The sequence below is a fragment of the Bos grunniens genome, chromosome 9, assembly GCF_055505025.1.
Source record: "Bos grunniens cultivar Pamir isolate PY7600 chromosome 9, Bosgru_T2T1.0, whole genome shotgun sequence".
Classification (NCBI taxonomy): Eukaryota; Metazoa; Chordata; class Mammalia; order Artiodactyla; family Bovidae; genus Bos; species Bos grunniens.
In genome coordinates, this window is record NC_141173.1 from 90,180,389 (window position 1) to 90,207,655 (window position 27,267).

Consider the following 27,267-nt stretch of genomic DNA (forward strand, 5'->3'; position numbering starts at 1 on the left):
GCATGCTCAGTTGCTTTGTCGTGACAGTCTGACTATTTGCGACCCTGTGGACTGTAGTCCGGCAGGTTCCTCTGTCTGTGGGATTCTCCAGGCAAGAATACTGAAGTGGGTTGCCATGCCCTACTCCAGGGGATCTTCTCCACCCAAGGATCAAACCCGAGTCTCCTGTGTCACCAGAATTGCAGGCAAATTCTTTACCCACTGAGCTGCCCAGGAAGCCCCATAGCTTTTCTGAGTACCATCTAAGTTCTAGCTCTGAGTGTTCTTCCTTGCAAAGTAAGCCTATAACCGCCAAGGTTATAGGCTTGGTGGAGTCTTCTACCAAGAACCGGTGAAGAAGGATATTTCCCAGGAAATGCTGAAGTAACAGATACAGTTCTTAGTAAAACTCCTCAGGTAAACCAGGCTGCAAAAATCCACCCCTACCTGACACTGCTTTCTGGCTGCCATCAAATCAAAACACATGAGGAATAGACCCCGCGTCCTTTCATATCTTAAGGTAGAAGAGGTGAAACACAGAGTAGGCTAAATTAAAAGGTATTTCTCCTCAAGGGTTTAAAATGTGTTTTTAAACTTACTAGTCTCAAAATAAGTTGTAATGATTTTTAGTATTTACAATAATTATTTAAGGTTTCATATAACTATATATAACTCATTTTATCCTTCCTGCCTCCTGCCTCTCCTGAAAAAAGGGCATTCTCTCAGCAAGTCTGCACCTCAGATCAGCAACATATAGACTTTGATTGCCAAGTGAGGGATGTGAGCCAAGGTAAGGAGGGTCCATGCTGGGCTCTTGCTGACCCCTCATCCCTTAGGCCTGCCATGCCCATGCCACTGGCTGCACTATCCACCCCGGGAGAAAGATCAGTAGCAGGTGAAGAGTGCCCAGTGCCCAGGAACATAGGGGATGAGGGTAGCAATCAACTGAGGGCAGTGGCCTGAGTGAGATTGTGCTCTTTAAGTCCAACAACAGCCATGTCCTTCTGGATGAAGGACATGATAACAGACACACAGGAAACAACGCAGCAAGTGCTAGAAAACGGGGATGACGTGTACGCGTTGCACAGACCACTGACATTCTGCTGAATGCAAAGAAAATAACTTAATGGTTTAAAATTTTACTCTTTTGCTATTTTTCTTTCTGTGTTCTTTTAAATCCCTTAGAATATGTTTAGAAAAGCAGGATTAAAAAAAGAGAAAGGGAAGACATAAAAGGCAGTGATAATAGATACAGAAGATGGATTTGGGAATAAAGTCATTTGATAAAATACATCCATCAGGATATTTATATAATTTAAAAACTCATTTAGTTATATACCAGCTATTCCAAAATCTGGTATCCACAGGCAAGTTTGATTATGTAACAAATAAAGCAAGTAAAATTAATTTTGAATATTTTGAAAATAATTAAATGCAAACAATATAGACCAACATTCCAGCACGATGTTTGAATTTGTTCACTTTTTAAAAAAATTTTCTCTAATTAAAAAGAATGCTACGGATGAGGTCAATTCACTCCTTACCTGAAGATTGTCCACCTGAACTTGCACAGCTTCTAAAGAGCCTGTGAGTAGACAGAATCGAGAAAGAGAGTATCGGGACTCCATGAGGCAACTGTTTATCTCATCAAATGCCACTTTATGGTGGCTCCACTGGTCAAGCACGGATTTCAACAGGATCTTGAGTTGGCCAACCTTTCAGAAGAGACAGAGACTTCTTATAATTGCATACTATTTTACATGATAAAATATATATTCCTTTGATGGAAAAGGCATTAACATTTAAGAACTTCACTGGGGTTTCAGGCATTGCAAGTAAACTCAAATTTAAAAAATTATACATTAAAACAAAAAGTTATAAAATAGGTTTTTAAAGTAAAAATGTAGCAATGTTGAAATTTAAGCCTTTCATACGTGTGATCACATAGTCTAAATTAAAATGCTTAAAAGGTTACTCATATAACCTTGACCTATATTATCAGTTCAGTTCAGTTGCTCAGTGGTGTCCGACTCTTTGCAACCCCATGGACTGCAGCACGCCAGGCTTCCCTGTCTATCGTCAACTCCTGGAGCTTGCTTAAACTCAAGTCCATTGAGTCGGTGTTGTCATCCAACCACCTCATCCTCTGTCATTACCTTTTCCCCCTGCCTTCAATCTTACCCAACATCAGGGTCTTTTCAAATGAGTCAGTTCTTTGCATCAGGTGGCCAAAGTATTGGAGCTTCAGCATCAGTCCTTCCAATGAATATTCAGGACTGATTTCCTTTAGGATTGACCAGTTTGATCTCCTTGCAGTCCAAGGGACTCTCAAGAGTCTTCTCCAACACCACAGTTCAAAAGCATCAATTCTTTTGTGCTCAGCTTTCTTTATGGTCCAACTTTCACATCCATACAGGATTATTGGAAAAATGACAGCTTTGACTAGATGGACCTTTGTTGGCAAAGTAATGTGTCTGCTTTTTAATATGCTGTCTCGGTTGGTCATAGGTTTTCTTCCAAGGAGCAAGTGTTTTTTAATTTCATGGCTGCAGTCACCATCTGCAGTGATTTTGGAGCCCAAGAAATAAAGTCTTGTCACTGTTTCCACTGTTTTCCAATCTATTTGCCATGAAATGATGGACTGGATGACATGATCTTTGTTTTCTAAATGCTGAGTTTTAAGCCAGCTTTTTCACTCTCCTCTTTTACTTTCATTAAGAGGCTCTTTAGTTCCTCTTCACTTTTTGCCATAAGGGTGGTGTCTTCTGCATATCTGAGGTTATTCATGTTTCTCCCCGCAATCTCAATTCCAGCTTGTGCTTCATCCAGTCCACACTTTGGCATGATGTACTCTGCACATAATTAAATAAGCAGGGTGACAATATACAGACTTGACGTCCTCCTTTTTCGATGTGGAACCAATCTGTTGTTTCATGTCAGGTTCTAACTGTTGCTTCTTGACCTGAATACAGATTTCTCAGGAGGCACGTAAGGTGGTCTGATATTCCCATCTCTTGAAGAATTTTCCACAGTTTGTAGTGATCCGCACAGTCAAAGGCTTTGGTGTAGTCAATAAAGCAGATGTTTTTCTGGAACTCTCTTGCTTTTTCGATGATCCAATAGATGTTGGCAATTTGACCTCTGGTTCCTCTGACTTTTCTAAAACCAGCTTGAACATCTGGAAGTTCTCAGTTCATGTACTGTTGAAGCCTCACTTGGAGAATTTTGAGCATTACTTGGCTAGTGTGTGAGATGAATGCAATTGTGTGGTAGCTTGAGCATTCTTTGGCATTGCCTTTCTTTGGGATTGGAATGAAAACTGACCTTTTCCAGTCCTGTGGCCACTGCTGAGGTTTCCAAATTTGCTGGCATATTGAGTGCAGCACTTTCACCGCATCATCTTTTAGGATTTGAAATAGCTCAACTGGAATTCCATCACCTCCACTAGCTTTGTTTGTAGTGATGCCTCCTAAGGCCCACTTGAATTCACATTCTAGGATGTCTGGGTCTAGGTGAGTGATCACACCATCATGGTTACCTGAGTCATGAAGATCTTTTTTGTATGGTTCTTTAGTGTATTCTTGTATGGTTTGTATAGGTGTATTCTTTGTATAGTTCTCGTCTTAATATCTTCTGCTTCTGTTGGGTATATACTGTTTCTGTCTTTATTATGCCCATCTTGGCATGAAATGTTCCCTTGGTATCTCTAATTTTCTTAAAGAGATCTCTAGTCTTCCCCATTGTATTGTTTTCCTCTATATCTTTGCAGTGATCACTGAGGAAGGTTTTCTTATCTCTCCTTGCTATTCTTTGGAACTCTGCATTCAGATGAGTGTGTCTTTCCTTTTCTCCTTTGCCTTTCACTTCTCGTCTTTTCTCAGCTATTTGTAAGGCCTCCTCAGACAACCATTTTGCCTTTTTGTATATTTTTCTCTTGGGGATGGTTTTGGTCACCACCTCCTGTACAATGTGACAAACCTCCATTCATAGTTCTTCAGGCACTCTATCAGATCTAATCCCTGTATCTATTTGTCACTTCCACTGTATAATTATAAGGGATTTGATTTAGATCACATGTGAATGGTCTAATGGATTTCCCTACTTTCTTCAATTTAAGTCTGAATTTTCTAATAAGGAGTTCATGATCTGAGCTTATATTTATATGTATATATGTATATATTTATAATTATAATATGTATATATATTATTTATATAATATATATATGTGATAAAAGATCAATATATTTAGTACCACCATTTAGGAAACATATTAACTGAGTGTTTTAAATTCATTACCCATTTTATCCTGGTAACAACCTTTGAGGTAGATGGAATCTTAACTCATCTTACAGATGAGGAAACTGAGGGCTGAAGAGCTGACTTAGACCTAGCTGTTCGCTTCACAGACAGGGACAGAGGTCAGCTTCTAGTCTATCCTGAAATGGGGCCGACAAGATTGCCGCTGGACTGGAGGTGGGTCTGAGAGAAAGAGAGTTCCAGCCCATGCTGCTGGAAGGGTAGAGCTGTCATGAACCGAGACGGCAAAAGTGTGCGTTTGAGGGGGACTGATGGGAGTTGATTCGCACAGGAAGTTTGAGATGTCTACTGGCCATGTGAGTGGAGATGTTGATAGAGGACTTCCCTCTGTGTCTGTCTCTGACTGAGTTTAGGGGAGAAGTTCAACCTGAGTATACACATTTGAGAACCACCTGTGCCTAAATGGTATCGATAGACCCCGAATAGATAAGATTATTGAGAAAGGAATGTCCATAATACTGTTAATTATAGGAAACAGCTGAAGCTAGACTCTTTTTGAAAGGTTAACAAAGTGGACTTAACAGTATAAATACATGCTGTTTAGATTCAGCGATTATTTTTTCAGTTACTTTATGAAAATCAAAGCCCATGTCACATTCACATTTGGACACAAGATGGTAAGTGCGGTCTTGGAGCCAACTCTCCACAAGCAACATTACCATGTGGTCTAAATTTGCCCAAGTTTGGTTGAGCTCCTGAAGCGTGCTCCTGACAATGCCAGATACTTCTTCTTTCTTGTTCTGAACCAAAGCAAGTCCATTCTGCTCAATTTTCTCTACCTCTTTCTCTTTTGCTTTAATCAAGTCTTCCAGATCCTGAAAGATGAAGAAATAATCATTTTAAATTATTCTATTATGGAACTCTGGGGTGCACTGAAATTGAGCCATGCTAGTCTCATATCCAAAAAAACCTTTTACTAATCCAAAAAGCTTATTGTTCTCAGGAGAGGGTCGCCAGAACGATACTTCTTCCTACCTTTAAATTTTAAAAATTCTCTTCTCATTCCATGAGAGGTGAGTGTAACTTAAAAAATACAAAATTTGATTATATAATAGATAAGGAAATGGCAATGTGGAACTTTTTTCAACAAGCTACAAGGAAAGAAATATATGTTGGAAATGCTTAACATGATTTACATCCTTAAATTCATTTATCTTGCTATTGGAAAAGTCTCACAGTCCTAGCCCCTGGAATGAAATGGAATAGAATGGTGCTCTGGACCCCAGTATCTGGGATTTAGCCCCACTTCTGTGACCATTAAGCTGAGTCACTTTGTGCAAGTGAGAAACTTCCATAGGGTCTCAGTTTCTTCATATGAAAAAAAACAGAGTCTCCATTAACCTCTCTTTCTCCCTAAAATACTCTGATTCGAGTGATTCAGAAAGGTTGTGTGGGCTTTTTTTCATGAGTCAAATCCTCATCTTCCTTAGGATTTGCATTTATAATGGCCAGCATGAAATGTCCGGGCTTTCCTGGTAGCTCAATTGGTAAAGAATCGGCCTACAGTGTAGGAGACTGCCTGCAGTGTAGGAGATCCTGGTTCAGTCCCTGGGTCAGGAAGATCCCCTGGAGAAGGAAATGGCAACCCAGTCCAGTATTCTTGCCTGCGAAGTTTCATGAACAGAGGAGCCTGGTGGGCTACAGTCCACGGGTTCACAAGAATCAGACACAACTTAGCGACTAACACATCACCACCACCGCCACCATGAAATGTTCTAAAAAAAAAATGAGATGATGATATAGAGATCATACTTAACCATAATCCTAACTCATGTTTTAAATTCATTAGAAAATTTTGAAAGCACCTTGAGACAGGTTGAGATTGCTGCTGCTGCTGCTAAGTGGCTTCAGTCCTGTCTGACTCTGTGTGACCCCAGAGACGGCAGCCCACCAGGCTCCCCCATCCCTGGGATTCTCCAGGCAAGAACACTGGAGCGGGTTGCCATTACCTTTTCCAATGCGTGAAAGTGAAGTCGCTCAGTCCTGTCCGACTACTAGCGACCCCATGGACTGCAGCCTACCAGGCTCCTCCATCCATGGGATTTTCCAGGCAAGAGTGGAGTGGGTTGCCATTGCCTTCTCTGGTTGAGACTGCTATCAACATTTTATGGATGAACAAGAGAGATTTAAGTCATACAACCTGTCTCAGGTCACAGAAAGGCCAGAAGCGGAGTTAGAACCCAAGACTTTTGAGCCTACTGACTCCCAGCCCAGTGCTGAAGGTGGGTCATTGGACAGGAATCAAGGAGAAGGTGTAAACCTATGTTGGGGTGAGGTGAGCAGCTGTAGTATATGGAGTATATGATCATATTCAAAAGTACATCCCCAGAGCTAGGTATGCAGATGTGTAGGCCTTGGGGCTTGGAATGAAGAAAACCAAAAAATATTTTAAGCTTGGATAATGTCTCAATTCTGTGAAAAAGATTTCCACCTCCCTGTCACGATCCACACATGGATCACTCCATCAGTCTTGGTATGGGTACGGGCAGGGTAACGTCCTGCTCTCTGTTTTCCTTTAATGTGTCCCTTTGGTTTTTGTTTCTGTGTGGTCCAATCCTTTCATCACTCTCTGTGTGTCTGTGTGTGTGTGCTCGGTTGCTCAGTCACGTCCAGCTCTTTGCAACCTCACAATGGACTGTAGCCCACCAGGCTCCCCTGTCCATGGAATTTTTCAGGCAAGATTACTACAGCAGGTTGCCATGCCCTCCTCCAGGGGATATTCCTGACTCAGGGATTGAACCTAAGTCTCCTATGTCTCCTGCACTGGCAGGTGGATTCTTTAGCACCGTGTCACCTGGGAAGCCCTCGACCTTATGTACAAAATAGGAATAATAATACATTTGGCTCACCTCAAAGAGATAACATTGGATAAATATATCTATGAAATCCTTTTGAAGCTGTTAAAAACTAGGCAAATGTAAGAGTATTATTTTATTTAGCCATTTGGTATTTTGCCTTGCTTCAGTGCAAATTTATTTATTTATCTCTCCTTAATTATTAGGAAGCTATTTTTGTCTTGATGTATTAATTATAAGTTCTTGCAGTCAGTAGCCTAAAGAGATAATTTTTGTTTTTAATAACTGGTCCTTTATTTATGATTTATAGTTTTGCCAGTCTGTTGACAGCTTTGATAATTAACCTGAGAATGAACATAATGATCAGTAGGGTTACAGGTCCTATATACACTGAAGAAAACATAATCAACTTTACTATTTAAGGATTTTTTTTCTCTGCTTCTCTAAAGGATTACATAACCAAATAATCCTTCCAACATGTCTTTAGTATTATTCTAAAATTCAGCCACTGGAATTAAACTTATTCTCATTTATCCATAGATGTTAGTTTTTTAAGTGAGTAATATTAAATAAATTATGCATTGCTTAGAAACACATCTCAAAAGTGTCCTGCACATTTATGTTGGCATAAAAGCACAACCCAGGAGAGAAACAGGAATGAAATATATATTTTGTGCAAAACAAAGGTATGTTTTCATTTCTCTCCAATAATAATTAAAAGATGATTCTGTTTCTGATCAATGAAGAGAAAAGCCAAAACTAACATTTTTTGCTATAATAAATCATTCTTAACTTGGGTTAATTCAGAAATATCAGTTTTTAGGTTGGTTTGAGTTCATAAATTACTCCTGGAAAAGTAAAAAAATATCCAAGACCTTTTAAACAAAATAAAGCTTGAATCCAGTCACCAATGTAAGTATGCTGGCTTGAATTCTATACTTTGGTCCAGAGGAACAATTTCTCAAGAATGACAATAAATTTTCACCATGGTTTGTGGTGCTGTCAAATGGAACCTGCCAGTTAGGCTATCGTGATTTATCTGTGAAACCCCAAAATAACTGTGGGCTACTTTAATTTTGTTGTTGCTATTTTATTTTTTTTAATGACTTTTCATTTGAAATCATAAATTGGCATCGGAGTGAAGTCCTTTCAACCACACATGAAGCTTTCTTTCTGACACTGCCTGGTGTGACCCTCTGGGAGACTAAAATTTGGGTTGGAAAAGGAGTAAAACTTGGTCAAGTTTCTGCTATATTTTCCATCTAGCAATCTCCTCTCTCTCTCTGTTAAACAGAAGACATTACATAAAAAGAAAATGGAAAATGGCAGAAGAAAAGTACATTAAGGAGAACAAAAAAATAGCAAGCAAGAAAAAAATAAACGAGGAGAAGGAAGAAGGAAAAATAAAGGAAAAGGAAAGCTAACCTATAATTTCAGTCTGTTCATAGTCAAGTTCCTCAGGAACTTGGAAGCACTCATCTTTCTCATATTCATTCTGAAATTATGTTTTAGTTTTAATAAAAACACTTTAGTTGAGGAAGTCATTCTTCAAAGTAAAATTCTGAAATTCTGGCTTCCTTGTACATTTTGGAATTGACAGCCTAAGTTAAAAACACTACTGGACCCTGGAAAATTGGAAAGGCAATGAGACTAGCTAATGCCTGTTTCTGGTCTTCCATCTTTTACACAACCACCTTATTTTGCAGGGAGAGGGGTGAGTGGGGGTGTGGGGCATGCCACAAGGTACGTGCGATTTTAGTTCCTTGACCAGGGACTGAACCAGTCAGTGTCCCCTGCAGTGGGACCACTGAACCACCAAGGAGGTCCCTACACACCCATCTAATGATGTGAAGTTCTTTTTTTTTTCAAACTATTTCTCTGCATGATAGTTTCCTTTGCCATTTTCATGCACCCTCAAAATTGCACTTCATTAGCTTGTCAGCCCAGTACAAAAGCCCGTGCTCTTTTCTGAACCAAAAGGCTTTGATTGAGAGCTTAAATATATCTCTTTACATATACCCCCTGAAAAAAAAAAAAAAACATTGTTTCAAGGGAAGATCATTAGGAAAGGCCTTTCTTTTTGAAAGCTGAAATAGAAAAACACATTTGGGGTAAGGAGCATTTCTGTAGAATTGCTTCACAGTTTAGTCTTCAACTATCCTTAGGAAATACTAGAGAGAACCATCATAGCCAATCTGTAACACATAAATTACTGAATTTTTTTTTAATTACAGCATTAACTGTAATAGCTTACGTTTCTTTCACATAAACAAGAACCCCTAAGGAAATATTAAGGAGTCCCAAGTCACTGGAAAACATTTAGTTAACCCACTCCACCTGAACCAACATCTTTATCACTAACTGTGGAATAAGCAGGCGCTGTCTGGTCTTTCTGATGGGACGCAGTAGGGGGGCAACACTGTCCCCTGGGAAGCACTGGCTCACTGGAGTTGAGCCAGAATTCAATCAAGCCTCTAATGTTGACTTCCAATTATACAGGAAAGACAGGTGAGAGAAGAGCTTCTTAAGGAGGTGTGTGTGTGCGTGCTCAGTCGCTTCAGTCCTACCCGATACTCTTTGTGACCCCAAGGACTGTAGCCTGCCCTGCTCCTTTGTCCATGGAATTTTCCAAGCAAGAAAACTAGAGTGGGTTGCTACTTCCTACTCCAGGGGAATCTTCTGACCCAGGGATCAAATCTGTGTCTCTTGTGTCTCCTGTCTTGGCAGGTGGATTCTTTGCCATTGTGCTACCTGGCAAGCCCGAATGATCAGTATGGGGGGTTAGAACCATTCTCTATTCATAAATTCAAATTTATAAAAACAGGTGGAAAAAAATCTAATAGATGTCAAAACATTATAATTCATGTAATCAGAGAAATTTGTTACCAAATGCAGCATTTTTTAATATGTAACTCTCAATTGTCATGACTTGCAAATTTGCCATATGCCATCAAACTGTGAAGGGTGCTTGTCCGCCACTCAGACAAGTTACCTGACAGTCTTTCATTGCGTTCTGAACTGAAGCCTGGTCTCCAATGCGATGTTGTTGTTTCATTCTCTTTTCCTGGGTTTCAAACCACGTTTTCAGACATTGTACGTTATTTTCATATTCTGACCAAGATTCCAATAAGCCTTCCAACAACTGAATCTGAACAAACATAACAAAATTTGCAATTTTGTTTTAGAATCCCATTACTGGCAGATCACTGTTTCCTCCAGATTAAGAATTCTTAAAAAAAAAAAAAAAGTTCATTGTATCTGTGATTAAGAATGAATGTTAAAGAGTGTAAATCAATGACTATTATTGGTAAACAAGTAAAGAACTTAAGTCAACTTTGAAGCAAAGGAAAAAGATATTAAGACCTTAAATAAAGGAAAATGATATGAAATATTCAAAGAGAAGAGAGTACAGGGACAAAATAATGAACAAGGTTGAAGAACACTTAAAATGAGAACCTCCAGGATCTATTCCTTCAGAAGCAGTCCTATGCCCAGTGGAGCCATGCTACTTTGTGGAATGAATTTTCTCTACCGAGTATACCTGTTCTTGGAGTTTTCATGAAACACAGACAACCAGGAACGCTTGGCTCACCTTCTCAGTGACCAGACCCTGCAGGATTTGCCAGCTTTTATTCATTGCTCCAAGTCGCTCAGCAAAATCAGTCTTGTCGCTGCGTTTACTTTCCACATCCTGACTGCTGATCTGTAGCACAGACTGATTCACAAAATCAACAGTCAGCTGCTTACAGTTAATGTCGATCTGAAAACCCTGAAAAGGGAGAGGAGAAAATAAGAAAATAAGGTTATATGTATACATTTCTTATATGATTTTATACATATCAGCTTCCTTGATAGCTCAGTTGGTAAAGAATCCACCTGCAATGCAAGAGACGCTGGTTCAATTCCTGGGTTGGAAAGATCCGCTGGAGAAGGGATAGGCTACCCATTTCAGTATTCTTGGGCTTCCCTTGTGGCTCAGCTGGTAAAGAATCCACCTGCAATGCGGGAGACCTGGGTTTGATCCCTGGGTTGGGAAGATCCCCTGGAGAAGGGAAACGCTACCCACTCCAGTATTCTGGCCGAGAACTCCATGGACCATATAGCCCATGTGGTTGCAAAGAGTTGGATGCGACTTTCACTTTTTTATATTTTACCAGGAGTTAGAAAGCCTTAAGCAAGCTTAAGATGAATATTATCACTTCCATGATTTTAGTCCAAATGGCACAGTCTGTATATATTAATATGTCTATTATTTTCAGAAGTTGAATATATATGTAAATATGCAACATATGAATATACTGAATATAAATTGATTTAATACATTTTGAGTGTATAAATATATAGAATTTAAATTTGTGAAAATTTGGAACATATAGATATACTGAATATAAATATGTGTGTGTGTGTTAGTTGCTCAGTGGTGTCTGACGTTTTGCGACCCCATGGACTGTAGCCTACCAGGCTCCTCTGTCCATGGAATTCTCCAGGTGAAAATACTGAAATGGGTTGCCATGCCCTTCTCCAAAGGATATTCCCGACCCAGGGATTGAACCCAGGTCTCCTACATTGCAGACAGATTCTTTACCATCTAGGCCATCAGGGAAAACCTGAGTATAAATATAGATATTTTTTAGGAAGAGTAAGTAGAATTGGACAAACTACATATCCTACTATATAATATATATAAATTATAGTATTTATTTTTATGACTTCTTAATATGACACAAAATCTTATTCACAATTTTGTCCTAATACCAGACAATGCTCCTATGCCTATAACGAGGGAGGCAGTTTTCTTACTATTGGAAACCTCTCTGGTCACTGTGTATGCAGCATACGCTTTCAGACCTGATTTCTATAACTTGAGTTTTTGAGTTTCTTCCAAAAAAGCAGTCCTAAAGCACAAGAAGCCAGAAACAAACAAGAATGTTTAATTACCTTATATTTCTGAAGGTACTCATGAATTGTCTTGTAACCGATGGAATTTTTAATATTCTCTTCATCCTTTTGAATAACACTTTCCATAAGAGAAATCCAAGTCATGACTTCGGAAATGGCGTGGCGAGAAGGTAGTTTATCCATTTGGAGCTGCCCACGTCAGAGATAGAACGAGTCACAATGTTAAAATTCAAACCGATTTCTGTTAACTTAAAATTCTATTAATTCCTAAAGTACCAACAGAATAACACTTCTTAATGACATTTTTGGATATTAACCTCGTTAGAAGCTGGAAATTAAACATCAGGTGAACACTGAACAGTAAAAGTCCTCTTATGTTCACTTGACATCGAATACTATAAACACTGCATAAACACTACCTAATTAATCAAAACACCAGCAAGAAGAAAATATTTTTCTTATTTTATAGCTAGTTTTATGAGTATTAAAAAATGTAACTACAAAACATTCAACAGATGTATTTTATTAATTATCTTGTAAAATCTCTGTGTATTACGACTCAGGAATGTTCAACGAAGAAAGAAAAATACCACCACACGACAAACTATCATTTTCTAGATTTTTGGCACTCTGATATTTGTTCCGAAGAGTATAGCCAATTTCCTCCGTCTTTCACTAAAATATACTTAGAATCCTGAATCTTCCTTAACGTGTCAAACATTTATGCAAATACTTAGAAGGACTGGGGGGACAAAAGCAATCATTTAAAATATTTATGGACTTCTAGGCAGTGCAGAAAGATAGAGAAGTCAATGTGAGTTGTTTCCTGCCCTCTAGAAATGTTCAGCCGCTGATTAGGAGGGATGAGACATTTATATGAAACACACCGCTTACATAGTGATGAATCTCAAAGAGAGATACAGATAAAATAGCTGGGAGGTCAGGGCTAAGAAGCATATTTCCAGATAAGTTAACTGCTTACTTTTCCTTATTCTATTTGTTGCATGTCAGCTCTATTGTCGGTAAGATTATAGGTCTTTTACGTATACTATTGGGCTTCCCTTCTGGCTCAGCTGGTAAAGAATCTGCCTGCAGTACGGGAGACCTGGGTTCGATCCCTGAAGAAGGGAACGGCTATCCACTCCAGTATTCTGGCCTGGAGGAATTCCATGGACTGTATAGTCCATGGGGTCGCAAAGAGTCAGACACAACTGAGCGACTTTCACTTTCACATATACTATTATTAAATCTTCGTAACTACTTACTTTTTGAGAGAGGCATAGTCACCCTCATTTTATATATGAGAAAACAAATAATTTAAACATGGACAGACAAGGATTCTAACACACACAACACAATAAAGAAGCCATTGGAAGACAGGGAATTTATAGATTGGGCATTGGTAGAATCATTTACTCTTTTCTTTTTGTGGGGCATGGGGCACATTGATTTACTATGTTGTGTTACCTTCGGCTAAAAAGCAGAGTCAGTTATACAGATAACACATTCACTCTTTTTTAGATTCTTTCCATACAGGTCATTACAGAATATTGAGTGAGGTTCCCTGTCTTATACCATAGGTTCTTTTTTTTTTTTTCTTTTAAATTTTATTTTTAAACTTTACATAATTGTATTAGTTTTGCCAAATATCAAAATGAACCTGCCACAGGCATACATGTGTTCCCCATCCTGAACCCTCCTCCCTCCTCCCCCCCCACACCATCCCTCTGGGTGGTCCCAGTGCACCAGCCCCAAGCATCCAGTATCGTGCATCGAACCTGGACTGGCAACTCGTTTCTTACATGATATTCTACATGTTTCAATGTCACTCTCCCAAATCTTCCCACCCTCTCCCTCTCCCACAGAGTCCATAAGACTGTTCTATACATCAGTGTCTCTTTTGCTATCTCATACACCAGGTTATTGTTACCATCTTTCTAAATTCCATATATATGTGTTAGTATACTGTATTTATGTTTTTCCTTCTGGCTTACTTCACTCTGTATAATAGGCTCCAGTTTCATCCACCTCATTAGAACTGATTCAAATGTATTCTTTTTAATGGCTGAGTTTTTGATTATCTATTTTATGTATAGCAATATTAACATGCAATATAAGGGAAGACATAAAAGACAGGGTGTCCAAGATATAGCTGATTTAAATTTGTGAGCAAAAGCAGATAAATGTACTTTTCCATCTAATACCACTTACATCAGTTATGAACAATTCAACTGATGATTATTTTTGTACCTGGTGAAGCTTTTCCTGTACGGCTGGAATATTTGTCAGCAGGTCATTCCACTGGCCATCAATGTGGGACAGCTCAGAACGCAAGGCAGCTGTGTCCACTTTCTTTAATCGAAGAAGCTGATTTCCAGTGCTCAGAACAGATGATTTTAGCGTGGACTTGGCATCCACGTCTTTGGAAAACTCCTAGAAGTACCAGCAGTCAAATCAGGATGAAGTAGCCAGACCTTACATTTACGGAAAGAGGCTAACTTATTACATAAAGTTTTTTCTTTCCTTTTTGAAGCAGAGTAACGATTAAGCACTCTGAGGAAAATAAAAGCAACAGACCCTTGCCCTGAATGAAAGCCAACCTCCCTTAGACACTACTCTAAAGAGGCAATGTGGAGGCTTAGTATTTTGCAGAATTACTGAACACACAGAGTTAACAATGACAAGTTCTCTATAGCTTGATTTACGAACTACATCCATTGACAGCTGCTTTTTTTACTGGTGTTAAGTCAGGTTTTACCTAAAGGCCTGAAAACAGTAAAACTGAATCAAATGCTTTAGATTCTTAAGCTTACCAGAAAGCCATTCAGGTGATCACGGACCATTTCCAGTTCTTGTGGGACTGTCACAGATTGTTGAGTCCAAAATTCCAGCCTGTCTTTTGCAGACTGTAACCAGTGGATTAGATCTGCAGATTCACTTTGATATCTGTAAGGATAATAATAAGCCTATTAAGTAAACATCCAATCCCGACTTTGTGCTAACCTATGTTATTCGCCAATGCTAATTTTACAAGGAGACAGGTCAGGATTTGGGAGAATCATGCCTTGGGCTGACACTCTCAAATTCCCTTCTCTTCATATCCATACCTTAAGTAGGTCAGTCTCTTCATTTCAGTTTTTCCATCTCTAAGCTAAAAATAAAAAAAATATCTTTCTCCTACTCTTTCACACTGAGGCTACCTACTGAGAAAATATTAGATGATTGTTAAAGTTCTTACATAAAGGTGGCATAAAAATAAGGATTTCATAATATAAAATCAACCTTCCACCTCTCTTGACTACCTTCTATTGCCCTCAAGGAAAACTCTATCTTTTCAAAACACACTCTCTCTTCCTTCTCTCCTTCTAAGATTTACTGTGACCACCCATGTACATCGATAGGCAGGGGAGATGACAGCTCAAAGGTTAGATGTATTGCATAATGCCTGCCTCCCTCACCCTTTTTTAAGCACATGTTTATACAATTACGCAAGAATCTAATTGGAAGCTTTGTGTTTGCCTTTCTTTTCCAAACTCTGTGGTATGTTCCTTGAGGGACCACATCTTTTTCAACTCGGAGGCCCAACAGCCTTATAAACACTGCAGCAGTAATTTAAAAATTTGCCGAAGTATTACCTGGTCCAGTGTTTCAATATTGTTTCCAATCTGTGAAGTTCCTTAGACACTTTGTTGGTATCACTTAACCAGTGCTCTCCAAGTTGATTGAGCTGGCTTTCCAGATCTGAACAGCTAACAGATATCAGAAGTCGTTTTCCATCATCTATTACCTGATATAATTTGGGCTGGTATTCATTAAGGCTGGATTTCAAATGCTAAAATGATTGAAAATACTGGGTCAAAGTTCAGATAATGCAATTTTTCACCCTAAAGATTATAATTTCTCCATAATGTTCCCCTTACCCATTAGTCAGATTTCAACTATTTACACTGAAGTTTCTACTTCATGATGTTTCTATATCTAAGTATATAACTTTGGGGGTACTTAAAACTATTGACATATCATTATTTTAAGAATAGTGTAACACCAACAAAAAAATACAAAGTAATGCTTGGTGGAGGATGAATTTTCAAAAAGAGCTCTCTCTCATTAAATTTAAGAAAAAAGGGTGTGGGGCTTTTTGATTCTCTATCATAAAACAACCATCTGTAATTATTTCAAGACAGTGAGACTTCAGCCTAACAAGTGGAAAACACTTGCTGAAGGCTACATTTCCAAAAGGGGCTCTCATTTAAAAAAAGAAAAAGCTCTTTTTATGTTCTATTATGAAACAAACACTGAAAGTCAAGGTACTTAACAAAATATTGGATTGAAAGTTTGAGTAGATCTGTTAAAACCAAGGGAAAGCTTCAAAAAGCGATGTGGCAACTTCTTACACCACACTGTCATCTGGACGCTGACCTGGTAGAGTGCGATCCGGTCGATAAGCCGGTCTTCGCTCTCCTCCACCAAACCCACGCTTGGGGTGCTGCTCTCCACCACCTCCAGCTGCCGGCTAAGCTCCCAGTGCTCCTTCTCCAGTTGGGACCATGTCTAGAAACACGACGTCAGTGTGTGAGCTGAAGACCCTCATTAAGGAACAGCATCCTTTCTGTGTCCTCACACGCACCTGACGGAGTCCTTCAAAGACATGTCAGAGGTGCCTGCATTGGGGCTTTGCTCTGGGAAGCAAAAGATGGCTTTGAAGGAAGTCATCAGAAAGTCACCCTGCAAAGCACCGTGCACAGCTCCCACATCTGCAGCTAAGCAGCTGTAAGACCTGGGAAAATTACTGCACATCTCTGAACCTCACTTTCAACATTAAAAGAAATGGTGATGATACTAACAGTCTTGTCCATTGTGAGGCTTAAATAGAATAATATATGCAGCACATCTGAACACAGTGGGCATCTGAAATGCATGGTTTCATCCTTCCTCGCAGTGAGGATAAACCAATGACTTAAGTGAAAGGAACAAGCTTGTTAACTTCCCAGAGTAAGTGAACTAAATACTTCACATGTGCAGATAAAAAACTGACACAGACAGTTAAGAAATATGAATATACAGTATAGACAGTCTATTAAGAAGAAATTTCAAATCACTTATTCTAAAATTATTTTATTTAAAACTGGAAAAAAAATTTTTTTAATCATGTGAAGTCTTCTTCAATAATTTATACCAAAGGCAAGTCTATCAAGACTGTAAATATTACCGTGCCCGTTCTGGAATCAGTCTTCTTCTGACTGAACTTACAGAAAGGCACAGCCTTTACCTAAATGTAAACAGGAAACACAAGGGGCACACACAACATATGATGCCCAGTCTGTGATGTCTCCGGGTCATAAGAGACAAATCGCAGGAATGAGGACATCTCGCCTGCCGGGTCTGCCATGCAGCCGGAGCGTGCTGAAGAGGAGGGTCTCACCTCGAGGATGTACTCCAGCTCCACACCCCTCTTGTGAGCCCCTTTGAGCACGGTGGAAGCCTGCGCCATCAGGTCTGTGTGGAACTGAGTTTCCCGTGGGACTGCAAAGCTGATGATCTTTCTGAAGAGGGTTTCTGTCAAGATCATGTGAGATTCCAGACCCTGAAAGTATTCCTGCAATTTTTCAGATAGAAAGGGGTCAGCAACTCATGCGTTTACTACCTAACGATAAAAACCACTTCAAACCCGGAAGCTGCTGGAGCTCAGCCAATCCCTGGGCAACAGTGGTCCTCCCCTGATGGCCTCCACTCACCCAGGCACCCACAGCCGTGTGCAGGGACGGGGGAGCTCTAGTCTCCTGACTGGCCTCTCCTGGCCCCTCACTCAAAGCACCTACACAATGCTGAGCTGCAGGTACTCTGGCCCCCAAACAGAACCCATCACACATGAGCAGCTGCTAAAAAACTCATCGGCCCTCTCAGCTCCTAATCCCCATATCACCTGGGTGGACACTCGCTTCTGCCACCACACAGTCCGGCCTCCCTTGGCCCTGGGACACATCAGCGCCTATCCCCCACCTTCAGCCGCTGCTCACGTTCTGCTTCCTGCAATGCCCACCCCTGACAATGTCACGACTTTCCTTCCTCCAGGGTGGGGCTGGAGCTCTGTTCTTTTGAATTCTCAGAGCATCTGTTGTACTTTATACTCAATGCCAAGCTTAACTGGACACACACTGATTGGCATCAATATATTTAAATTTCCCTCATAAAATGCCTACACGCAGTAGAACTGTAGGCCTTGCTGCTGCTGCTGCTGCTGCTAAGTCGCTTCAGTCGTGTCTGACTCTGTGTGACTCCATAGACGGCAGCCCACCAGGCCCCACCATCCCTGGGATTCTCCAGGCAAGAACACTGGAGTGGGTTGCCATTTCCTCCTCCAGTACATGAAAGTGAAAAGTGAAAGTGAAGTCAGTCAGTCGTGTCTGACTCTTAGCAACCCCATGGACTGCAGCCTACCAGGCTCCTCCGCCCATGGGATTCTCCAAGCAAGAGTACTGGAGTGGGTTGACATTGCCTTCTCCGGCACAGCCCTACAAATGCATTTCAAAATGTTACTTTCTATACGGAAATGTCCCCAGAGGATGTGTGCTAAATTACTTCAGTTGTGTCTGACTCTTTGTGACCCTATGGACCGTAGCCCACCAGGCTCCTCTGTCCATCGGATTCTCCAGGCAAGAATACTAGAGTGGACTTCCATGCCCTCCTCCAGGGGATCTTCCCGACCCAGGGATCAAACTCACATCTTTTATGCCTCCTGTATTGGCAGGCAGGTTCTTTATGAGTGCCACCTGGGAAGCTCCCCCAGAGGATAGGAGAGGGCTATCCCATTTCCTGTTTCCAGCACCAAGGATGGAACTACGACTGGGAATTAAAAACATCAGCTATTGCTGAGTGTGTACTATGTGCTAGACAATATAAACACTCCAGTGAGTAACTTGTTGAATCCTTATCACAGCCCTAAGAGATAGGTAGTTTTAATTTCCCATTTTCAGACTCTGAGCCACTCACGCAGAGCTCTCCCTCAGAAAATGGTCTGGTCAAGAGGAACTAGAACCATTATTTTTAACGGACAGTTATTATATCATAGAATCTCCAAGTTGGAAGAGAACCTGGAGGTCACTTAGCCCAACATTCGCAGAAAGCTGATACTTGTTTCACAACTCTGTCTCCCCCGACAGCCTTGGACGGACTTCTGGCCAGGAGGGCTATCCGTTTAATGGCAGCCTATCCTTTTAGAGTTCTTCATCTATTGAGCTTTATTTCTTTGTTATTTATACTCATTGATCCCAATTTCCCCTCTGGAATAACTCAGGATGATATTTTATTGCTATGGTCAAAGATTTGAGAAAAACCAGCTGCTGACTTTAAAGCACTGTTTTCAAAGCCAAATGATAAGGCTTTAATAAATCACAAAGTTCTGGACAAAAACCTCTGGGAAAAATAGCACGAAGTGAAGTTCTCTGCCCCCACCCCCAAACCTAAATCTACCTTTATAAGTCACCAAAGAGCTACATAAAGGTAGAATGTTAACCATCTATAATCCAAGGGAATTTTAAAAGTTTCCCTATGAGAAATTTCTACTGTCTGGGAAGTTGAGTCTTTGAAGTGGCAAAACCTTTATTTTTGTAATGTTACTAATAATGCAAGTTGTGTTTCTGAATTAAACAGGCATTCCGTGGACAGAGGAGCCTGACAGTCTATGGTCCATGGGGTCACAAAGTGTTGGACATGACGGCACACATGCATACTAAGCATCTTTTATGAAGGGAACAGGGTCTAACCTGAGATTGGTTATCGTACATACTGGGGGAACAATCTCAGGGCTACCAAGTTTGGTTATGTAGTAACAACACTTGTTGTCCCCAGGAGGAAACTCATGAGGACTATGGCAACCAGAAGAGCACGTATTTAAGGACATTTTCTGTTTTTTTTTTTTGTTTTTTTTTTTTGTTTTTTTTTTTTAATATAACCTTATGTTTATCAAGTAGTTGTTGGATTTCCTCTTTGGAAGACACGATAATTTTCTGGTCTCCTGCCGTCTTCTCTCGTCCTGTTTCCAGTAGGTCGGCCAGATCCTGCAAGGCTCTTTCGTACTGACTCTTGAGGGCAAGATTCTGGTTCAGCCCGCTCCGCCGGGAGCCAATAGTCATCATGAGTTCATCATACATGTCCTAAGAAACAGATAAAACTCATGTTCAATTCAAACTCACTCTACACGGGGTACATCTGACACCTGTCCTCACAGAATGTCAATAATTGATGGAGGTTTAAAATGCTGAAAAGCTGTTCTTGCAGCTAAGGGACATGTCATGGAGAATGCAGTTCTAATTTTTAATCACACTCTCAAATTTTCTAATTTTGAAGTAACTGAATAAAGTATCCTTAACATTGGGTCTGCTTAAGTAATAATCAGATCTGAGACTATTCCTTAAATAAAGAGCTACAGAAACATCAGTTTCAAGTGAGCAGAAAGACTTTAAAACTTAAAAAGGCAATGTTTTCTGGTGGGGTTTTTTTTGCCAAATGTGGTGGAGTAAATAAATAACTATTTAACTGGAAAGACATTTTAGCGGACGATGATACACCAAAAACAAAATTTATTTGAGCCATATGGACCTGATTAATGTATCATATTAAGGTTGAGTAAGCCAAAATGGCTCAATCTGGAAAAGTTCAACTTTAATGCCTATTTACAGCTATGACGCTTGACTCTTACACCTGACATTTGAGTGCTGTCGGAAAACTATCTCAAAAGGACAGAGTGGGGGCCATGGGCTCATCACATTATGAAATCTTAGATAATGGAATGAGACAGTTGAAATAAAAATGTTCTTTTAAAATAAGAGGTATTTTATTTTCTCAAAAGAATTTGTGACCCTGTATTGGACTCAAGAGTGGAGAAAAACTAATACATGCACATTTTTTTCTTAATATAAATTACCTGTGTTATCAGAGGCTACACTTTGTTGGCTTTACTATCTCATTATCTTCCTACCAATCTGATACCAGCTATCTGCCTAGGTGCCAGATTTAAAAACACCAATTCAAAGTGTTATTCTCTTCTCCTGGAAGATGCTGGGGAAGTTGGTTTGGATTTCAGCTACCTTCTAGTTTAATTTTTTGTTGTTCTGGAATTGAAACAATGTCTCTTTTCCATTCAACCATGTATGAAATATAAACTATAATTTTGAACACTTGAGAAAATACACGTTCTAAAAGGTATCAGCTTAAATATTTTTTCCTTAAAACCTGTTTTTGGCTACAGTACAATACACGGTTTTCTAGATACCTAATAAGATTGCCAATTAATAAATTTTCTGGAGTAGAAAGCAATAGGCCACAAATAAATTATACCAAAGTGCTTAACAATCAGAATAATAATAACACACAAAAAAATCTTAGAAGCATATGACTACAAGAAAAATACAAGAAAAGACCTAAAGATCTGACACAAAGTTCTCCAACAAATAGCCCACACAGACTACCCTTCAGTCAATCTAAAAATGTGTCCATTTATTTTATTGTACTAAATATTTATGATAAATGTTTTAGAAAATGTTCTAAGAGTTACTTGGGAAAAAATTAGGGCCTAAATGACATGAACTTTACAGAAAACCTGACGAAAATGGAGAAAATAGTTTTTATTTTTTCTTGACTTCCAATTAGGATGTACCATTGAAGCTGAATGCCATTAGTAGAAAACCGTACCTGGAGTTTGGAGAGTTCTTGCATGGAAGGCTGCTCAATCTGCAACTTGTCAGCACGCCTTTTTAATTCAATGATTCCTGCATCTAATTCCTTTAGCCCATCTTCAGCCTGCTGTATTGCCTATGGAGGATTTATGACTTGTCATTAAAACTCCCATAAACAATTTCCCATGCATAATACGATTATCGTGGCTTCTTACTTGTTCCTCCCTTCTCCACCTAAAACATTTCCCATGCAACATAAAAACGATGTTGCTCTATTATCTAGACAAGGGAAGAAGGCAATTTATTATACTACAGATCAGATGTTTTCAAGGTAAGGAGGTTGGAAAGGCTTAATGTGGAGGGTTGAGAGAACAACGGCTTCCTTGAACAAATAAGGGAAATGGTGAACAGCAACCTGAAGAAGAAGCATGATTTTAAGACAAAGTTAGAAAAAGGGCATTTGCCTAAGATGTTCTAGGGGATCACGTTCTGCTTTTCTGAAATGCAGTTTTGAGCATCTTTGGAGAGAGATTCAGTGAGGAAAGGGGAAAGTACATTACAGCATGGTCAGGGAGAGCTTACTCATTGTAAAGCAGAAGGACAAGCAATAAAGCATGAAGGTGACCGCTAGAGCTGAGCCTTGTCTTCCCAGAGTGAGGTCTCCTGAAGCAGGACAAGACCTCAACCTGGCCTTCAAGGAGCTTCCAGTCTGCTTAGGAAGCTGGAGGAAAGAGAAGAAAATGAAACAAGGCTGAATACAGTTAGGTACTAAACTTGCTTCTGCTTCTCCCTATGAGAGGACTTGGGAGCAGGCAGTGAATTCTGGAACAGTCAGGGAAGGCTTTTGGAAGACAAGCAACCTCAGCTGCCTTTGAAGGAGGAAAATAACAGGGACTCCAGATGGCAGATAAAACACATGTGTCCTATTTTCTATCTCCTGGGTCACCAATATTTTGTTTGCTTGTTTTCTGGTGTGTTTCCCCCCCAGTAAATCTACAAGAGCAAGGAAACAGGAACAAAGATGATACCAACAAAAGTTTGCAAGCTGAAAATCAGAAGGATACACGGGAATTGACTTAGGGAATCTGAGAAAGCTGAATTCTAAGCTGGCAGGGGTTCTTCATCACCAGATTAAAGCAAAAGGAATCTCAGGAACTCCGGGAAATGCAGGATGAGTACTAAATATAATTCGTGGGTTGGTGGAAAGATGTTTGAAGAATACTCAGATTCTCAGACCCTCTTCCTCACTTCACATTGGATCTTTCCATTTTCTGAAGAAGGTATTGGATTGCTCGAAAAGTTTGTTCAGGTACTTCCATTACAATGCACTTTTTGGCCAACCCAATAAGACAGATAGTCTCTGGACTGAGGGGCACCAGACGCTTGAGTCCTTGACCGCAAACAAGGGGATGAAGTGACCAAATGCCCAATGATTGCTGAATGTGGATCTCCTGCAACTCCTAGAGTGCTGAAGCCTTGTCTCTATTTTCCAGACAGAAGAGGGTGGGTGGGACAAAATGAAAAGATCCGAAAAAAACTGAGACAAGGATTCTCCAACAAATGGCCCACATAGATCATCCTTCAATAAATCTCAAAATCATCAAGCCCCATCCATTCATGAAGCTCCCATTCAGCTGATTACTCCCTCATCCTAAATGTGAAGAGACAGCATGTTCATGTATCCTAGAAAAGCCTCTAACATGAAAGATAGAAACTAAAATAAGCAAACAAATAAAAGCAACCTTGAGGAAAATAGATTATGCAGGAAAAACAAACAAACAAAAACCTTAAAGTCTCCCAAAATATCTTCAACTCCCAAATCATTAATTTACCTAGAGAGATTACAGAAGACAATGCATCGATTTAAAAAAGAATAAGATACTACTACCAAAGAACACATCATTTGGAGAACCAAAAAGAGCTCTAGGAAGATGAAATGCATGAGAGTAGAAATTAAAAAGTCAATAGAAAAGTTTGGAGCTGAAACTGAAAATGTCTTCCGAAAGCAGAACGAAAAAACAAGGAGAGAAACATCCCTTGATAAGAAAGTTAGAAGACTGGACCAGAACATCCAACATGTGCCTAAAAGGATTTTGAGAAAGGGAGACAGATAAAACAGAAGGATGCAAAATATTTCAGTACTCTCATAAAATGTTTCAGAATGGAAGGATGAAGTTGCCACATCAAAAGAGCCCACTGAGTTCTCAGCCCAGAGGATAAAACAGACTCTCTCCAAGGCATGTCATCATGAAATTTCAGAACACTGAGACCTTTGGGAATCAGAACAATTTTACATTCCTCAAGCCAACATTGGAAGCTAAGAAACAATACAGGAGAAGCCTCAAAACTCTAAAGAGTCCACCAAGAATTCTATAAAGAGCCAAGTTATCAATAGTATGTGAGTACAGTACTAGAACACTTTGAGACATGGAAAAATTGAAAAATATATCTAGCATGCATCCATTCTTAGCAAGGATGTACACTGATAAAACAAGGAAGCAAGACAATAAGGAGAAAGACGTGGTTTGGACTCAGGGAAGACAAGACCCAACAGAAGGGAGAGGTGAAGGGGATTCTCAGAACGACAGTAAAAGGGAGATCCCAGGAGACAGCTGCACACCCGGGTTCAGACACAGGTCTGTTCTAGGTTGGAATGACATGACTCAGAACACGAACATATCCCCTTGCCTTCTGCCACTGTTACCTCCTCAACCCAAGGAGGGTAGGAATGGAATTAGCACTTTTTACAGTTTTATAATAATAATCCATTTATTCAATGAAATAACTGAGTAATTTTTTATCTTTGAAATTGACATTGGTTATGTTGGCCAATAGTACAGGTGTTACTTGTAATGATACCTATCCTAAATTTCACATTAGAAATTCAAAACAAAGCATTCTTTGGGCTGCTCAAATTTTTTTTACATCAGGTAACATTACAAGCCAAAACATAAAAATTAAGGTCCTTTCAAGTAGGAGATGGAGAAGGCATTGGCACCCCACTCCAGTACTCTTGCCTGGAAAATCCATGGACAGAGGAGCCTGGTGGGCTGCAGTCCATGGGGTTGCTAAGAGTTGGACATGACTGAGCCACTTCACTTTCACTTTTCACTTTCATGCATTGAAGAAGGAAATGGCAACCTACTCCAGTGTTCCCAGGGACGGGGAAGCCTGGTGGGCTGCCGACTATGGGATCGCACAGAGTCGGACACGACTGAGGCGACTTAGCAGCAGCAGCAGCAGCAGCAAGTAGGAGATAAGACATGAATGAATTATTTTTCAATTTGGGAAAAATGAGGGATCTCTTTAAAAAGAAAAACAGGTGAAATTATGGTAAAGAAAGATACATATTCAGACATAATTTTGCACATTATTTTAAATGGTGAAAGAGAAAAAGAGAGATCTCCTATAGAGAAATATTTGGGGTGATTTCTATGGTATGTATTTATGATAGTATGATCACAATTAACACTTTTACTATTGACAGATATAACCAATGTAAATTCCAAAGATAAAAATATATTTCTTGATTATTTAATTGAACAAATGGTGATTTCTATTTCAGGGGATTTCCTAGGGCCTACCCGTAGAACCATTAGCAGTCTGCTAGAATTAAGGTATGCCATTCTATTAAAACACACGTTTTCATAATGACTTAGCTTGTGAAATGGGATATTCTTTGTGGCATCCTTGCCATTTCTTGTCTCCTCCCTGTTTTCACTGCCACTGTGACAGTTTGAATTCTTATTCCTTCTCAGAGCAGCTATGGGAGGCCTCAGGAGGATACCCTGCTTCCTGACCCTGGAGTTGCCATGCCAACCACCTGGAAGCAGGAGGTGACACTGCCACTCATCCTCACCCTATAAACATCCCAAGTGACTTTCCGCTGCCAGTGGTCTCTGAGGTGGGTGTAAGTACTCAGAAATGAATAAGAAGGTCTGAGAGAGAAACACTATGTCTTTCATTTATATTCAACCACATGCATTTTAAATGATCATTTGCATGTATACTTTATGACACAGTACCCACTTATGATTTATAAATAAGTAAATATACATACATTGTGGTGTGTGCCTATTGTTTTAACCAATGAAGCAGGAAATCAATAAAGCTGACCATTCATTCGTGGAACAAGCCCCAATTTTCTGACATTCAATAGGCTCCACAGGTTGCCTCAGATTTTCTCTTCCCATTTTTACTTCCCCTCAGTCACTTTGGTTCATTGTTAAGTCAGCCAAACAGGATCACTTGCTTTTCTCCCAAAGTGTCCTGAATGATCTAACATTTATGCCTCTGTTCTTCTGCTCTTTGCTAGACTATCTTTCTTCCCAAACTCTGTGTGTCCAAACTTCTAAGTCCAGTTCGAATTTCCCTTTACAAAATTTCTCCTTGATCCTACGGCTGGCTGGAGGTAATCCACCCATCTTCTAAATATCCACAGCACTTCATCTGTACCACTACCAGGATGGTCTGACTGCCTATCAAAAGTCATTGAGGTTCACGTCTAGTCTCACACGCCTTCAGGTCAGCATCTGTCACTGACACCTTTTCCTCTCTCACATTTCCTGGCTGCACAGAAGTAAGTGGCAGAGTCAGTGTAATCTGATGTAAACCTGGTACTTAAAAACAACACCAATGACAAACAAAAAATGCTACAGTAAGTCATCATATTCCATCAGCTATACGGAATTTCACAGTAAACCAGATACACTCATTGTGCTTGCTCTTATGGAAAAAGCTGCAGCCGTAAATACCTCTATTTGCTCTGCCACAGGTTGTTCAAACATTTTCGCCAGCTTCTGCAGAATGATGTATTTGTGGTCAGCCAGTGATGTAACTAGCACCTTCAGATCATTCTAAGGAGGAAAGCAATAGGAAGACTTAATATGAGTAATGGGAAACTTAAAATGGTTATAAATATAACACACATTCTCAGAAATAATATATAGCTGTAGGAATTGAATTGTTTCCAGAAGAAACAACATTATCTTATGGGAAGATAAAAGGAACTGGTAACAATTTATACAAGTGCTGAAACTGACTTTTGAAGAATTTTACAAAGCATTTCCAACTCAACACAGATGAAGAAGACAAAGTTTACAAATAAAAAATAATACTGGTAACTTTAATCTTGTTATTTCTGTAATAAGTGAGCACATTTACACAGAAATATGGCAGCAGAAGCATTGCACTAAAGACCTCTACATGTAGATGTTTTCTTGTTTGGGGGAAAAATATTATTCTTAAGAATAATTATGATCCCGTTTTTCCTTTTTCCTCTCCTTCCCTCTCTGCCCTCACTTCCTTCTTCCTCCTATTTTCAAAGAATTTGCACAAGCCTATTAAAAGCCATCCAAAAGTTTAGAAAATATGCATTATTTACAGTGGCCAAAGACATATGAAAAGACAACACAAAAAGCTCTTAGCTAAGCCTATTCATAAACATTACTCATTTAAATGACCAAATATGCTTATCTTGAGTTAACTTTGTACAGAAAGGAGGTAACTATCAGAATTTTGACACTCAGTTCTAAAAGGAATAATAAACTGGAAAAAAATATGAATTATACATTTTTACATTTTTCTCCTGAAATATCAACAAA

The 27,267-nt window shown here is 39.6% G+C and overlaps 1 protein-coding gene across 23 annotated transcripts in view; it reads right to left on the reverse strand.

Annotated features, from left to right (window-relative positions):
* SYNE1 (spectrin repeat containing nuclear envelope protein 1) overlaps nucleotides 1-27,267 on the reverse strand; it is a 500,805-nt gene that overhangs the window by 111,470 nt on the left and 362,068 nt on the right. For 20 of the 23 annotated variants that reach the window (XM_086318390.1, XM_086318389.1, XM_086318388.1 and 17 more), the window contains 13 exons: nucleotides 26,419-26,520; nucleotides 21,681-21,800; nucleotides 19,943-20,143; nucleotides 17,413-17,586; nucleotides 16,410-16,541; nucleotides 15,626-15,822; nucleotides 14,804-14,936; nucleotides 14,241-14,423; nucleotides 12,030-12,179; nucleotides 10,684-10,860; nucleotides 10,084-10,239; nucleotides 4,956-5,111; nucleotides 1,524-1,694 (listed from right to left, as the gene is read on the reverse strand). In XM_086318390.1, coding sequence (XP_086174516.1) covers nucleotides 1,524-1,694; nucleotides 4,956-5,111; nucleotides 10,084-10,239; nucleotides 10,684-10,860; nucleotides 12,030-12,179; nucleotides 14,241-14,423; nucleotides 14,804-14,936; nucleotides 15,626-15,822; nucleotides 16,410-16,541; nucleotides 17,413-17,586; nucleotides 19,943-20,143; nucleotides 21,681-21,800; nucleotides 26,419-26,520 — 2,052 coding nt within the window. Of the gene's footprint in view, nucleotides 1-1,523; nucleotides 1,695-4,955; nucleotides 5,112-10,083; nucleotides 10,240-10,683; nucleotides 10,861-12,029; nucleotides 12,180-14,240; nucleotides 14,424-14,803; nucleotides 14,937-15,625; nucleotides 15,823-16,409; nucleotides 16,542-17,412; nucleotides 17,587-19,942; nucleotides 20,144-21,680; nucleotides 21,801-26,418; nucleotides 26,521-27,267 lie in introns of those variants that run through there. The other 3 variants (XM_086318384.1, XM_086318383.1, XR_015133337.1) reach the window with 2 other exon arrangements.